Source organism: Mytilus edulis, chromosome 2 (genome assembly GCF_963676685.1).
Source record: "Mytilus edulis chromosome 2, xbMytEdul2.2, whole genome shotgun sequence".
Classification (NCBI taxonomy): domain Eukaryota; kingdom Metazoa; phylum Mollusca; class Bivalvia; order Mytilida; family Mytilidae; genus Mytilus; species Mytilus edulis.
In genome coordinates this window covers 72,799,028-72,814,607 of record NC_092345.1, presented here as the reverse complement: position 1 = coordinate 72,814,607, position 15,580 = coordinate 72,799,028, and the positions used below count along the sequence as shown (strand labels likewise).

General features: G+C 32.5%; 2 protein-coding genes across 5 annotated transcripts in view; one reads left to right on the top strand and one right to left on the bottom strand.

Moving 5' to 3' along the window:
• The first annotated feature begins 1,007 nt into the window (after window positions 1-1,007).
• LOC139512881 (uncharacterized) lies at window positions 1,008-8,811 on the top strand. The gene is made up of 2 exons (XM_071300825.1): window positions 1,008-2,004; window positions 4,429-8,811. Exons 1-2 carry the CDS (start codon window positions 1,203-1,205, stop codon window positions 7,260-7,262), a joined length of 3,636 nt encoding a protein of 1,211 aa, XP_071156926.1. The 5' UTR covers window positions 1,008-1,202; the 3' UTR covers window positions 7,263-8,811.
• A 1,669-nt stretch (window positions 8,812-10,480) lies between these two features.
• Window positions 10,481-15,580, bottom strand: part of LOC139512880 (serine/arginine-rich splicing factor 4-like) — a 69,259-nt gene continuing 64,159 nt past the window's right edge. For all 4 annotated transcript variants that reach the window (XM_071300821.1, XM_071300822.1, XM_071300823.1 and 1 more), the window contains one exon: window positions 10,481-13,991. In XM_071300821.1, coding sequence (XP_071156922.1) covers window positions 12,438-13,991 — 1,554 coding nt within the window. In that variant the 3' untranslated portion in view covers window positions 10,481-12,437. The remainder of the gene's footprint in view (window positions 13,992-15,580) is intronic.

Here is a 15,580-nt window from a genome sequence, read left to right as displayed (position 1 = left end):
TCTGAACAGTTTTGTCCATTTTCGATTTTCTATATAATATAAAAAAGAAGATATGGTATGATTGCCAATGAGACAACTGTCCACAAGAGACCAAAATGACACAGACATTAACAACTATAGGTCACCGTATATAATGTTTTTCGAAATAAAAGACAAAAGTTTCAATTTACAAACGTTTGTTGGTAACAATTAATCAACGAACTAGGTAAAAGGTGCATTACTCATACAAGGATGATTTATTTGTAATTCTGTAATAGGATATTGTATTTTGTATTCTTTACCGAGAAAAAATTAGGTATATGCCCGTCATACAAGGGAGCGGTTTACTTGATATAAAAACAGATTTTTAATCCTGCATTTTACACATACGAAAATAGCTATACCAAGTCAGGAATATGACAGTTGTTTTTCATTTGTTTGATTTTGCCATTTGTTAAAGGACTTTCTGTTTGATTTTACTTGATGTTCTAAATTTTTGCTATTTTACTTTTTTACATATATCACATTATAAGTATCTTATGTCAAGTTTTAATGAAATTTCTTCTGCTTCAATTTTACAATTTTATTGTAATTTATTAGATTATGCAGATTTGAAGGATTATTTTGTCTCCATTTAGCTTTTTTTCAGAGCATACCATTTTAAACCAATCTTTAATGCTTAACCAATTTGCGAGATCCTCAAACTATATAAATACGAATTAATAAATATATTCTGCAAAATTTGGAACAAAATTGTACAAATTACTCCAAACGGAGTCAGTAACCTACTCAATCAAAGGACTGTCTTCTATGTAAATCCATGCAAACATCGACATACGGAGTCACGAGTCCTCCATAAAACAAACGACGTCCTTATTTGATGGTTAACCAAACGAGATATGGCGATCTTCTTGTATATATTTATGTATTGAAATATACACTAGATTACCTATAAGTTAGTATATATGTCTTTTAAATCGTCATACGGTTTTGTCAAAGTGTTTTGTTCATTTGAAATCAGCCATGACATTCAATTGAATGAGTGAATAGAACTATGTAGAAAATTGTTAATTATAAGTTATCCTTTTTTTACAATGTGCAGGTATCGGAGACACATCTGTGCTTGATTATATAAATTCATTTTATATCAACTAAAAGGAAATGATATATATTAAATACATTCTTTAGCTCTTGAGAGCATTCAAACACCATTTCAATTTGGAATGGCTGATGCCGTTTTAGAAAACAGTGAAAAACAAAATTGGATATGTGTTCTATATTCCCTTACTTTGTTTGCAAACGGAATTGAAAGGTATGTAAACGATAAAATCGACGTTCTCCATCGCACTCTTAACAACCAACTTCATTTTATTACACAAAGATGTGCTCGCTCTTGTAGTATAAATGAACCAGAGCTTAATAACTGGTGTCACATATGCTTACAATGGAAAACTGCAATACTCAATCACCATAAGAATCGAAATGTTTTAACAAAACAAAAGTTTATCTGGACTCGTATGGATTCAGCAAAGTGGCCATCTGATCCTCGTGAAGTTCAGAAATGCTTTTTCCCGGATTGGTGTTTTACGACAAGAACTATCCCTAACCTCGTTGACGTATCTGTTCTTGTTGGATGTATGATCAACTGTACAGAGTTCAACAAAAACATGGACAAAGTACGCAAGATAAGAAATGAAGTTTCTCATAACTCAACAGTAAGTGACAAAGACAAAACGAGATATTGTCAAACACTGTTGAATGTTCTACAAACACCTGATATTATTCTGTATCAACAGTCACAAGATGCTGTGACTTCTATTACTGCACTGCAGCAGACATATTTAAAGGACATTTTCGAACAAAGATTGATTAAAGAACAAATCTTACTTGAACTTGAATTTAAACTTTTTGGAAAAAAGCCAATCACTGAACGTGTAAAACGATGTTGTAAGAAAATTGTACCTTGCAGTGTTTTCATCGTATTGACGGCTGTGTGTCTTTCTTTATGGTGTGTACAAGATGAGGGTAAGGTTGCTACTTTTGAACATTCTTTTAAATAGACCGCATATGAAACTATAGTCCTGTCAAATCGTCTGACATTTAGCTTAGTTCTTCATTTGGCTATTTGAACTAAAAGAGGGACGAAAGGTACCAGAGGGAAACTCATAAATCGAAAATAAACTGACAACGCTAACAACAAGAGGACAAACAGACACTCAAATAAATGTTCAATAATCCTTCTCCTCCCCAAAAAATGAACCTTAACAAAACTCGTTAATTTTAAACTTCATACATAGACAATTAAACCTCATTTTGACCCTATTTCTACCTAAATGTGTACCTTATTGATAACGCCCTGAACTACATTCCCCCTTCTTTGTTTTCTACATCCATGTTTTAGTTATCATGTGGATTTAAGTATGAGAGCTTGTTCAACAACAATTTATTATATATGATTTTTTTTCTTATTAAATTTCATTATTATTCAGAGCAGAGACGGGTGCTTCATTATGACACTGTGTTTATTATAGCGTATCGATATCAAGTTTGGTATAACTATATTTCTGCATTATAATGATAAAACACCTTTTGCAAGACACTATTAGTTGTCACCTCTGATAAAGAGTTGCACAACTTAGCTTTGCAACATTCTGTTTTCGAGGTTTATGCTGTCAATAATGGATCCATTTATTTTGTATATACATTGAAATTGAATTGATGTGTGTTATTTGCAAAGACGACAATTTTAACTCGCTAAGAAAGAAGGATTGAAATAAAAAATGAAAACAACATGTTTTAAGTTTCATGCGTCCAGAGAGTTTTTCTGGATTGACTTGCATCAGGAACGCTCAAAACCAATATTTGAAAGCAAAGCAAGTATTAGAATCAAAATAGGTTAAGCATTATATGACGAAAAAGGACCTGAACAAATAGGCAATCCATACAACGTCAACTTTTCTGAGGGAGATGTAACGTTAGATTCTCTATATTTCCAAACGTTTTAAATGATCAGTTTATAAAAAGTTGGTTATAAATCATGTCAATAATGAAGTACTGAGTGACTACTGTGCTTATGATACCATCGGAAATTTATATTCTACAAGCAGATATTTCGATCCAGGGCTGTAAAAAATGAAAACAACAAATAAAAATGTCTTGCATCCGAGGCTCTTTTTTGGATTTACCTTAATCAGGAACATCAAAATTTGAAAGCCTCGGTTGTATAAGAGTTTAACAGTTGAAGAGCTATATACTCGAAAAAGACCTAAAATAGCCAAATCCATCTTAGGTCAACTTTGCCTGAGGGAGCTAAAAAGACCTAGTTTATTTATTATTTCAAAATCTTTAAACGGACATATTTAGAAAAAAATTGTTATAAAGCGTGTCAGCATTCAAATACTTGATTCTGAACTTATGATATATACCCCGGGGACTGAAAAAAAGAAGGTATCTACCAAGTGCTTTAAAAAACGAAAACAACACGTTATAAATTTCATGTGCTTCGGAAGTGTAAGAAGATCCTGCCTCACATTTGACACTCGCCGTGTTGCTCATGTTATTTCAAAGCCGGTAATAAGTATAATTCGATAGGTCACAAAGGATATGGGATTGTAGTTTCGATATTAAGAACATATCCGTGACCGTCTGTGAAACGGATATTACATAATGGTAAACTCGTGATGGCGTCTGTAAAGCTTACGAAGGGATGACTTAAACTTCACCTCTTGGAAATCTTGGTCATCTCCCTGTTCCAAACTTAATGGTACAGCAAACAACAGTCAATTACAAGTTAAGTAAGACAAGAACATTTTTACCCGATAACCCCTATTTTTCTTTTCATAAATTCATTACATTTGGTATAAACAGTCATCTTTGAAAAATCTTATAACATCCTTGTTATTTTTGGAAGCCAATGTTAACTGTTGAAAAAATCAAAAGAGAATCATTCTCCGCCAAATTTTGAATTGATTATATCTAAAAAAAAAAAAAAAAAAACCACTAAAACAACCAACAACCAAGGACAATGAACTGTCATTTTTTCTGCTTTTATAATGTCCGTTATTTATATACCATCAATATATATGTCTTTTAAAAAGGTTGATATTTTGAAACAGATGTGTGAACTTTCTTGAAATTGAGAGAGCTTGATTTATTATTAAGTTGTATCGGTCTTTAAAACGCAAGTTTAATGTTTGTTTGTTTTGCTCACTTATTGTTGCCAATTTGATGGAATTGCATGTGCGACTGTCATACAAGTGAGAGGTTTAGCTAGGGATAAAACCAGGGTTAATCCACCATTTTCTACATCAGGAAATGTTTGTACCAAGTCAGAAATATGACAGCTGTTTTCCATTCGTTTGGTGTGTTCGAGCTTTTGATTTGACCATTTTCGTTTTGAATTTTTCCATTGAGTTTGTTATTTTTGTTATTTTACATTTTTATTTCCAGATTTCGGATTTCGTTTACAATTTGATTCTTATATCCAAGAGCATGTTAATTTTACTGGGAGACAGTGGTTGTTTAAAGGAATAAAAGAAAGAATCGATGACTCAAACACTAAAGGACTTTTGATTATAGCTGACCCTGGGTTTGGGAAAACAGCAGCAATGGTTGAAATTATTTCAAAAAGACACAACTTCACAGGGTATGATATATTGTATCATTTATGCAGAGCTGATACAATAACATTTAGAGACGTAAGTGCCTTTGTATTGAACATAGTACACCAACTTAAACATATGTATCCAGCATATAAAATGGATAAAGACGCGAGCAAGTATTTGCAAAAAAATAATGTGAAAAATGTAACAAGTATGTGTACATTTGACCCAATATATTGTTCTCATTTGTTATTGATAGGTCCACTGTTTCGCATTCAACCGCATCCAAAAAGGAAATTACTCATCTTAGTTGATGCACTAGACAAATGTGTGATAGAAAATAAACAATCAATTTTGTCATCCTTAAAGCAAATTTATTCTTTATTTCCTGAATGGGTGAAGTTTCTCTTCACCACGCGCAATGACTTTGAAATAGCCAGCAGCTTTGGAAATTTGAAAAAATGGCATCTATCTAAAAATTCAGAAGAACACAAAAAAGATTTCGTTCGCCATATTCAGAAACTCTTTTCAGTACAGAATAACATAGCTAAACGTTTAGCTTCTGAAACCGAGTATGACTTTGTCATGCTGCAGCTTGCAAGGAGTCTGTTAACGATCAAACCGAAAGAAAATAATCTTAACATCAATAATTTACCTGGTTCTTTTCAAACTGCCTTTGAATTGGAAATGGACTTCTTATACAATAACAGTTATTCAAAACGGTTTAAAAATTCAAGGATTATTTTCGAAATAATAGCTGCAAGCAATGAACCATTAGAACAACAGAAGATATTTCATATAGCTCAAGCAGCTGATGCGTCTTTGAATGATGAATACCTTTTTGATGAACTTATTCATAAAATGTCTCCTCATGTTATATATATTTCGGCCAGCTCGCAAATAACCTTTAACACTTTTTTATTTAAAGAATGGCTTACTTCTAAAGAACGAAAAGGTCGTCCATATTATGTGAACATAGTGAATGGACATAAAGCGATTGCTGGAAATTTACTGGATGAAATTTTAGACAACCATGAACCAGACGTTTCTATAGATTTCATTACCGACCTTCTATTTCACATCAATGAGGCAAATGCTAAAGATCTAACAAACAAGATAAAATTAATACCTCCATACATTGTTGATCGAAAAACATGCTTTGAACAAATGAATCGTACAACTTGTCTTTCGTCACTTGAAGTTAATGCAAAATGTATTAACTCATACACAATAATGAAGTTATTATTATCCATATCTAAAAGTAAAAATTTAACATTAGCAGCTCTAAATGCAGTTATTGCAAACAATACCGAAAATGTTAGAGCTATAGTTGAACATGGAATGATTGACTATTCATGTCAACTTGAAATGTTTGATATGGCAAATCTTATATTTGACCAACAGACTGACAGATATATAGAAAAAGATGCATTTACGGTGCTCCATTTTGCAATATCGCATGCAAATATTGATGTTGTTAAACATATGATTAAGAATGATGGTTCAGCATTAAACTATAGGACAAGAAGTGGACTTAGTGCATTACAATTAGCAATTACAAAGAAAAACGTTGCAATATTTAAATTATGCGCAAAACATTTGAAAATTGAGAATGAACAAAATCTTCTAATTTTGTCATGCTTTTTCCAAGCATATGAAATTTTAATGTATCTTTTTGAAAATGGAATCAAAGACCATTGCGTACAATGTTCCAAAAAGAATGTAGTTTGGAAACCAGACAATAAGATATATTTTGAAAAATATAACACATCCGTCTCTGTGAATGAAGCAAAAATATCAGTTGATCGAGAACCGTATAATTTTATAACATTAGAGTCCATTAATTTGGTTATTGAACTAACATGCGAAAGTGCTCTGCACTTTGCAGTTAGAACAAGAGACGTTATTGCAGCTAATATTATTTTAGACTATAATACTGCCACGCTTGAATGTACTGATTTTCAAGGGTTAACGCCTTTTGCAAGGTCTGTTGTTTTTAATCAACCCATATTTCTTAGAAAATTACTATTGAGCGGTGCAAAAACAAACTTCAGGTGTAAACCTACTGATGTAAAGAGAAGAATTAAAACCATGCGTGATTTAAACATATATGATATTTTTTATACGGATTATTTTAAATTTAAAAGCGACGTATATTGTCCAAACGGCTCGTCCCTTGGGCATCTTTTGACAATCAACCCAAGCTGTACGATATTGTCCAGTTTGATGGCTACAGAAAATCTGACTAACATATTTACCAAACAAAACGACGATAAACAAACACCTTTATATTCTTTACTCTGCATAGACCAATTCGGAAGGAAACAAACAAAAATAAAACCAGACTTTCTCTCAGCTAAGCCAAAACTGCTAATCTTAATTATAGGATTACAAGATAGAAGAATAAATCGTAAGAAGCTAATTGAAGACACTGTTTGTGGTTTCAAGGTTCAATATACGTTGTATATTGACACTTCGTTTAAGATTTCGCCTATTTGCTCCGACTCGTATAACACCTTTCCAAAATTAGAAGAAATTTACATCAAGCATAAATCGACTTTGTACAATAAAAACAATGTATCAATGTTGCTGCCTTTGACAAGATCGTCTGTTTTGATGATACACAACAAATCACCAGGCAGAAATTCCCAATACTTGTTTTCAATCAATGTGTCACTGTAGCTTACAAAATATTTGGCGCTGAATACTTATGTTAAAAATTTCTTGTTTCCAATTGCGACTCTCTTGACTGTTCGTTACACATGACGAGAACTGAGATTTGCAAAACTGATGGAAAATAATGATTTTTTGTGTGTGTAGCTAGTTTTTGTTTCTTGGTAGTTTAGAATGTCATTTTGTCTGTAACAATCAACATGATTTTAAATAAAGATGTAACGCAGCATTTCTTATTTAGATTTACGAAAACATTATTTTCAAATAACATGACGTCGTGTTTGGACTTCTTTTTCAACTTTCATATATCATTCCTTAATTATTGTTACTCGAACGTCAAAGATCCAGACATCAAAGAAACTTCCTCATGAATGTCAATCTGTTAATTTTGATTATGACCCATTCACGTGGAGCTAGAAAAAGTTCATACACTCATTAAAGTTGTTTGGTTATGAAAAGAGTTCAATCCGTTACAAATATTGAACCATAACATTTATTCAAAACAAATAGAAGATACTGCATTTGACAATCAACTAGTAGCAGACCTGAATTTAGATATCAATATTCACTGACGAAGCAAAGGCAAATTATCAACCCTGGGGTTGGATTTCGGATGAACATTGCAACGCGTATGTATCTTTGTCGCAGTGCTCCGTGGGATTATAAAATATCGTTGCTCAATTATCATCGAAGAATCAAGAAAAGAAACATTAAAGGTGTTAACAGAAGGAATTAAATATGGAAGTTTTTACGGTCAGTCTATAATTATCCTAAGGCAATCTCTCTCGTTTTTGGATGCAAGTGAAGTATTAATCTGCAGATATAAATAAGGAATTCAAATCAGATTCTTTCAACAGCATTGACCATGTTGATGTTATGTCTACTTCCCTGTGACGACAGTGTGTTGACATTTAGAATGGAAATCTCCCCGCTTTACTTATCCATAACTACGACTACCAATAATCACATTATGTAAATACACACAGTAATGAAGTTAACCGTCCCGGTTTTAAATGAATCGCACTTTGACTATTCAAGAATTCATTTAAGGTCTAGAATAAAGAAAGAAATATGTCCAAAGTATACACAGAATGACGCAGTGAACTGGATGCTAAGGAAAAATATGTCGTTTACAAAAGCAATTATAATGACTCTATATTCTATGATTACGAAACAATATTCTAATATGGCGGCAACGCTACTTATAATATATCAAGTGAAGGTAGATTGGAGTAGGCGAGTTCGTTATTCATTTTCTATTGTAATATAACAATATTTTTAAATTATGCCATATGTGTGATCACACTACTGGATTTTGTTCGTTACAGTTGAAAGAACAACCAAATTTACAAGTTGATCATAATTTACGGAGTGATGATGGTAGCGATAAGTACGATCAACAGAAAGTCTTATCAAGACAATAGGAGGAATGGAATTATTTCATTATAAAAAGAGGGTGTTAAAAACGCAATTGTAATTTTTACATATTTGCACCATGAGCCGTCGATGGGTTGTTAATAGATATATAAATATTTTTATTAAACATGCTCTGAGTGAATATTGAATAATTTATTTAAATTGAGAAAGTCCATCAAAAGTAACAAAATAAAATGTTATCAACCAATAAGACAAGTGGAATATTACTGTCATATAACTGACTTGGTACAGACATTTTCCGAAAAAGATGGTGGGCTAAACCCTGTATATAATAATCACATCTTGGAGCATAAGTTTGACGTTTAAAATTGTAATTTACAGTCCAAATCGTTTGTGCTATATTGAAAATTTCTCCCATCTTAATTTGATAGTTTTCATTGGTCTGTAAAATCCCCTATCTATTTTGAGTTAGGGGGGGGGGGTCAAAAATCAAGTTAACAGCAGTCATTGATAGACTAAAATTTGGGCAAACAAATAGTTTCTGGATGTTTTCATATGACCCATTTGTTGCTGAACTTAGTTCGTTCGATTCAAAGAAAACACATTTTGATCCATGTCAAAAGTGAAGTTAACATCAGTTATAAATAGATTGGAGTGTTCGCATAATTTTTGTTTTCGGATAAAATCCATGGAAACTCTATTCCAATTTGGTTGGAATGTGCCACGAGATGGGGAAGTTCCTTATTTATTTTTTCGGATGAATGGGTCAAAGGTCAAGGTCACACCAGTTATTGATAGACTTAATTGTTTGCAAATATTTGTACATGCGTCAAGTCAAAATAGGCATCATACGTATTTATCAATACCAAATATCAGAACGGCTACTTACTGCACGATTCACGAGTGTAGTATTCACCTAGTTGCCATTACTTTTATCTTGATATGATTTAACATGAAAATTCATACTCAGAGTAGAAAATATATTAAGAACGCCAGGGCATAAAATGAAAACAGACAAAAAAACAAACAGTACAAACTTGAAGACAACAAAGAAAACTAAAGACTTATCAACACGAATCCTACCAAAAAAGAAAAGTTAAAGGTTTAACTACAAGATAAAAGAGTTTTAGATTGTATGTGCTCTTAACAATAGTTTTGGAATGTTTTAGTATCCGCATCTGATTAGTATTCACATTAACGTTGAAGCCCGGTTTGAATTCTAGATAAAATGGGTGTTAATAATTTAGAAAAATGTTTCTTTGAGCACTTGGAACGGTGTTTGTACGAACTCATTTGATATCTAGTTTTGCAGTTATACAGACCTGTGATTGTCGAGGATTTCTCTTTGACAAGTGTCGTCGGATTATATGATAAGTTTGCATTTGAAATCAATAATTGATTCATTTATCAAGCAGTTTTTGTAATTTGTTTTACACGCGAGGTTGCCCGGTGCTCTATCTGCTGGAACAAAAACATGTTTGTTAAATGCTACAATTTAACTTAACCTTCTGCATATGAATATGTTATTGTCCTAAACGCAATTGGACAAGTTGATCTAATACATTTATGACTGTATTATTGAGTTCAACGTAATTTTGATGCTTGCATTTTTTTTTTTATATATATATTTGGCTCTTCAAACATTTTATCATGGCTCAGCGTTCTCGAAGAAAGTTATTCAGGAAACTTGGGACTTATCTCTCCAAATCGGTTTATATGTCGTAACTAAATCATCCTAATATTGAGGCAAATCAGTAGTAATAAGTGTAATATTTCAGATTACAAAATGTAGTCGGTTTTATAATATCCTTGTTTGCTTGAAGGTCAATGACCATGTGATAAATATAAGATTTTGAATACTAATGCTTTATTGCACAAGCCAATCATTTTAAAATGGAAATATTAAACATTTAACAATAATAACATCAGCAACAACAACAAGTTAATACATATTTATCACAGACTGTTATAAAATATCACATCATTGGTTAAAAAAAATATAGGTACTTACATTGTATAGCTACATATAAAATGGACGGGTGTATACCAAAAAAAGTAACATATGTCCTTACTATGCTTCTTGATTCACATTCAAACAGTCTTCGTTAGTGACCAAGTATTATCATTTCACTCTGTTACAATCGAAATCGGTTGGATTTAGGTCATGCCACTGTATTGGGCCAGTAAGGAAATGCAATTGCAGTAACAATCACTCATTAGTATAACAATGTACTATTTCAATTTCGTTTTTACCAATGAAAACTATATACTATAAATAATGAAAAACATATAGATAATTGTGACTGTAATGTATTCTGGCCATCAACATTTATACTTATTTTGATAATTTATTCCCACTCTTCCAATCTGCAAGTTACAAACTCTTATATCTTTTTTTATCTTACAATTGGCCCAGAACAAGCGAGTTTAATGTAGTTCTTAGCTTTTTAACGACTCAAGGCATCCTAAAAATGGAACTAAAAATTTTAACGCAAAACAATCGACAAATTTTCATTGGTATATTACAAGTTTAAAAAAATCACAAATATCACTGACATTAATAACTATATTATACAATCTAACAGTAAAAATACTTATACAACATTTAAAAAAATAAAGCTACGTTTGCTTCAGTGTTTGCTTGGAAAGGATACAGCATTTGGGAGGTGCAACCCAAAAATAAAAGTACATTATTGACAAAAAATCAATAGAGCAAAACTTATAAAACACACAAGGATACAGCATTTGGGAGGTGCAACTCAAAAATAAAAGTACATTATTGACAAAAAATAAATAGAGCAAAACTTATAAAACACACACGGTGTGAGAACTGTGCTTTCTTTAAATATTAGATGTTATATTCTGTCCTTTGAAACTTATATTCAGTATGTCGACAAAGACAAACATTTACTAACCAACATGAATATATCAAGTACCTTGGACAAATACCTTGAGTTTTAAATTACATTACAATCAATGAACAACTTATTGTAAATAATTACAAAACGATCGAAGGTCAAGAACTTATAAAAAATTCAATAAAGGAAATTCATAAATATCATAATTTTACAATTTCAACACAATAGTAGCAAATATCCTCAGCTGTGCATTTCAGAATAAATGTTTGATATATGTGTTGAGTAAATTTGTAGCATTTTTTTTTAAAATATCAACTTATTGTCAATTACTAAAACATAATATAAAATCAACTGCATGTCTCTGTTAATGCAAAGGAGACAAATGAAAGCAACAAGAGTCAATGTTATTTGAAGATCACATTTTGTATTAATCAAATTATGGTATTGATGTACTTGGTATATTTTTCGGAAATGTTTCGTTATACTTTTTTATTTCTACTATAAAATTACTCTCAAAATACGTTTTGTTTGATAGAATCATTCTCGTAACAGTATGGACAAGACAATTTCTCTGCAAAGAAACAAAATCTCAAAACAAAAATATGAGTCTACATTATTTATAATTATTTTCCCTACGAACAAGAAATACGTTTCAATTAATTAAACAGAAATTAAAATTTACAACCACATTTTATGGCTATAGCAGTAATGACAGTCTCCGACAATTAGATCCCATTATAACCTTTGTACATTGAAATTGCACAAGTCCTTCGTTTCACTATATATTTGGTCGAAAGAATCCATTTAGATTTTGTGTTGCTTACATCTGCGTATGACAGTAATTTGTGAGGTGTTTAGCATCAGATACAATATTTGCCGTCATTCCTGTTCATAAAATATATGCCCTGCTAACATGTCAAGGTTTTAACATTCTAAGTAGTTATTTAAACTAACTATGTAAAAATTTGTCCATTTTTTTCTGGTAGTTATCTCCTAAATATTCTTTGATAACTTTTTCATCTACTTTAGGCTTCGAAGAATCCTTTGATTTACCCATGATAGAGTTAAGGTTATAATCTGCTAACTGATCTAACTGCTCTATTATTCCTTTCATTTCGTCGTCATTTTTTCCTTGTTTTGAACTACTAGAAGGTTTATTGTTCGATGGATATTTTGTGTCAGATGGCGCTGATCGTCTCGACGGAGAATTTAATTCTTTTGCTAAAGACGATGGCAGTCGTTGGTCATTCGATTTATGTGAAGACGATTGTGGATTGCCCGATCGTGCTTTTTCGCTAGTCTCTGCTCGTGCAGCTTCTCTTGGTCTCGCTGCGGCTGCAACCGCTCTAATTGGTGATGGGCTTCTGCGTCGTCGATCTGGAGTTGGCGACCTGCTAGTTGAATGCTTCCTGTTCAATTCTTTCTTCTTAAGAGGTTGCTTTCCTTTATCTCTCGAATGCGTTCGATCTGGACCAGAATTATTGCGGTGTCTACCACTTTTACTATTTATATCGAAGCTAAGAGATCGGCTTCTAGATCTGGATGAATGTCTCCTTTCATGAGATCTCCCACGAGACGATGATCGTTTTCTAGGACTCGAACTTCTTCTCTTTCTACCTCTTGAAGGTGAACGGGAACGCCCTTTATGAACAATTATTTTCTTTTCTTGAGAATGTGATCTTGTTTTCCTTCTTCCTCTTGACGATGACCTTGATCGTGATCTCCTTCGTCCCCTAGATGATGACCTTGATCGGGATTTGCGACGTCTTGATGCGTGTACTATTTTGACATCAACAGAACTACTTCGACTACGTGTTCTTCGTCGTCGAGAAGTTGAACGACTTTTACTTCGACTTCTTGAGTGGCGTCTGCTATGTCTATCCCTACTATTAGATCTATTAACAATAACAATATGACGCTTATCTCTTGAACTTGTGCGCGACCGTGATTTACGCCGTCGTCTTGAAGACGAACTTCTGGATCTGCGACGATTTCTTGAACTTGATCTAGAACGCGTGTTAATTACGTTAACATTGATTTCAGGTGATCGGGATCGAGATCGTCTTCGCTCGCGTGATCGTGATCTAGATCTCTCATGAGATCTTTGTCTAGATGTATGATTATGTATAATAATATTTTTAGGCGATCTAGACCTCGAACGTTTCATTGAACTTCGTTCTTGAGACCTTGGCCTTGAGTTTTGTGTTCCTATTACCATGACCCCAACGCCGATATCCGGATCAAATTGTCGATCATCTCTTGGGCGTGTGACATTATCACGAGACGGATCATCCTCGACAGAATAACTACCAGATGAACCTCCATTTCCCTTTATCGGAGGCAGAACTTGTCGTTGTTTTACCTGACTGCTGGACCTTCCAGGTGAACCTTGATTTGGATTATTCTTCCTCTCTAATCTGGGAGTGTCAGGATTTTGTTTTATGGGAGGCAGTGGAGGAGTTTCTGACAGTGACCGTCTTGAATCACCTCTAACAGGACGTTGCTGAAACAAAAGATCATCTAATATTTTAAGAGTTTTATCATGCAATTCAACCCATGAAAAAGCTGAATTATAACACTATAAATTTCAATCATGAATTGTATTCATTTTCTAGTATGTAAAATGATACATTCATTAACCGTAACATTTGCTTTTTTAAGTCTTTTTTTGTCAATAAGGTATGACAAATACCTAACCATTCCTTCTCTTTCTGGAGTTTCGTAACGTTTGTAATAAAATTGAAAATGGAAATGGAGAAAGTGTGAAAGAGACATCAACCCGACCACAGAACAGAAAAGCCGAAGACTACTAATGTTTCTTCAACACAGCGAGAAAATACCTCACCTGAAGGCGAGCTTCACGTTGTGTCTCTTTTTATCCGGTATTGTTTATCATTTTTTTACGTTTTTGGTTGGTTGATATATTGATTTTGTTGATATTTTGTATTTTTACATATTTATATTTTGTAATATTTCTATAAACACTTATTATCATTTAAATATAATTCGGAATCCTTTTGTATAATCCACATACAGGTGTATAATTTGATTTATCATACGTTGTAAATTGTAAATTTTCACTAATATTTAATAAGCCTCGCCAATCATTAACAACATATGCTTACATTAGCAACGGGTGATAATGCCTAAAATTAACACCTGCTTCGGTCGGGATTTGCCGATTTGTATTTCTCCATCATTTTCGTCGTTATTGTTATTGTTATAGTAAACTATCTTAATGAATGACTTTATTTGTTACAATTGTCCTTCTAATAACGTAGTGCGCATTTGACTTATATGGCAGTATTTTATCACATATACTGCACGTCGATGAAAGTTTCCGTTCATGTTTTAATATCACATTTTTTTACATGACGTTTTTCATCACAAATGTATAATTTAGTCCATGGCTTTTGTGTTGCTATTGAACCACATATTGAACATTCACCTTATACTGTATACAGAAAAAAAAAATGAAAAACATTGAGGACTAAAAAAACCGAAAGGTTTCTTCAAATACAGCTAAAATTATGTATTCCTGGGGTAGAACACCCTTAGTTTTCGAACTGTTGAAAGTCTTAAAAAACCGTCAAAACATTTTTTTTGGTAATAACATAGTTTTTATCTCAGTGAGATAACCATTTTTATATATAACATCGTTTATTACGGTAGCACAATACAAAAAATGTTTTCACTTCCAATCAGACAACTTTAAACTGATATAATTCATTTCATCCTTTTCGAATTTTATAAGAAAGGGGAAAGATCAATCTTTCAAATTGTGATAATTTCATTATGACATAAGTATTACATAATTAATTGTTACGTAATTAGTTGATATATTGTGATGTCCACGCTTGAATGAATTTAGCTTCGTTGTTTTTCATAGCACCTCAAAATAGTTTATAAATTCTTGTACAACACAGTTGTCTCAAATTTTTCCTATTGTATTTCATTCTCTCATAAACCTCAAATGAAGTTTGCAACATCAATTCACAAGAGATCACTAAATTTAATTGGGCATAAAATTTGTTCTATTGGTGTTTTAGGAAATCTGAGACACGGTTTTGGAGGTCAAGCTGTGTTGTACAA

What these genes read in the sequence shown, in the direction of transcription:
- LOC139512881 (XM_071300825.1), top strand. Translation starts at nt 1,203, where the DNA reads ATGGCTGATGCCGTTTTAGAAAACAGTGAAAAACAAAATTGGATATGT. An exon ending in ATGGTGTGTACAAGATGAGG is followed by an intron (nt 2,005 to 4,428) that starts GTAAGGTTGCTA and finishes TTTTATTTCCAG; the next exon opens with ATTTCGGATTTCGTTTACAA.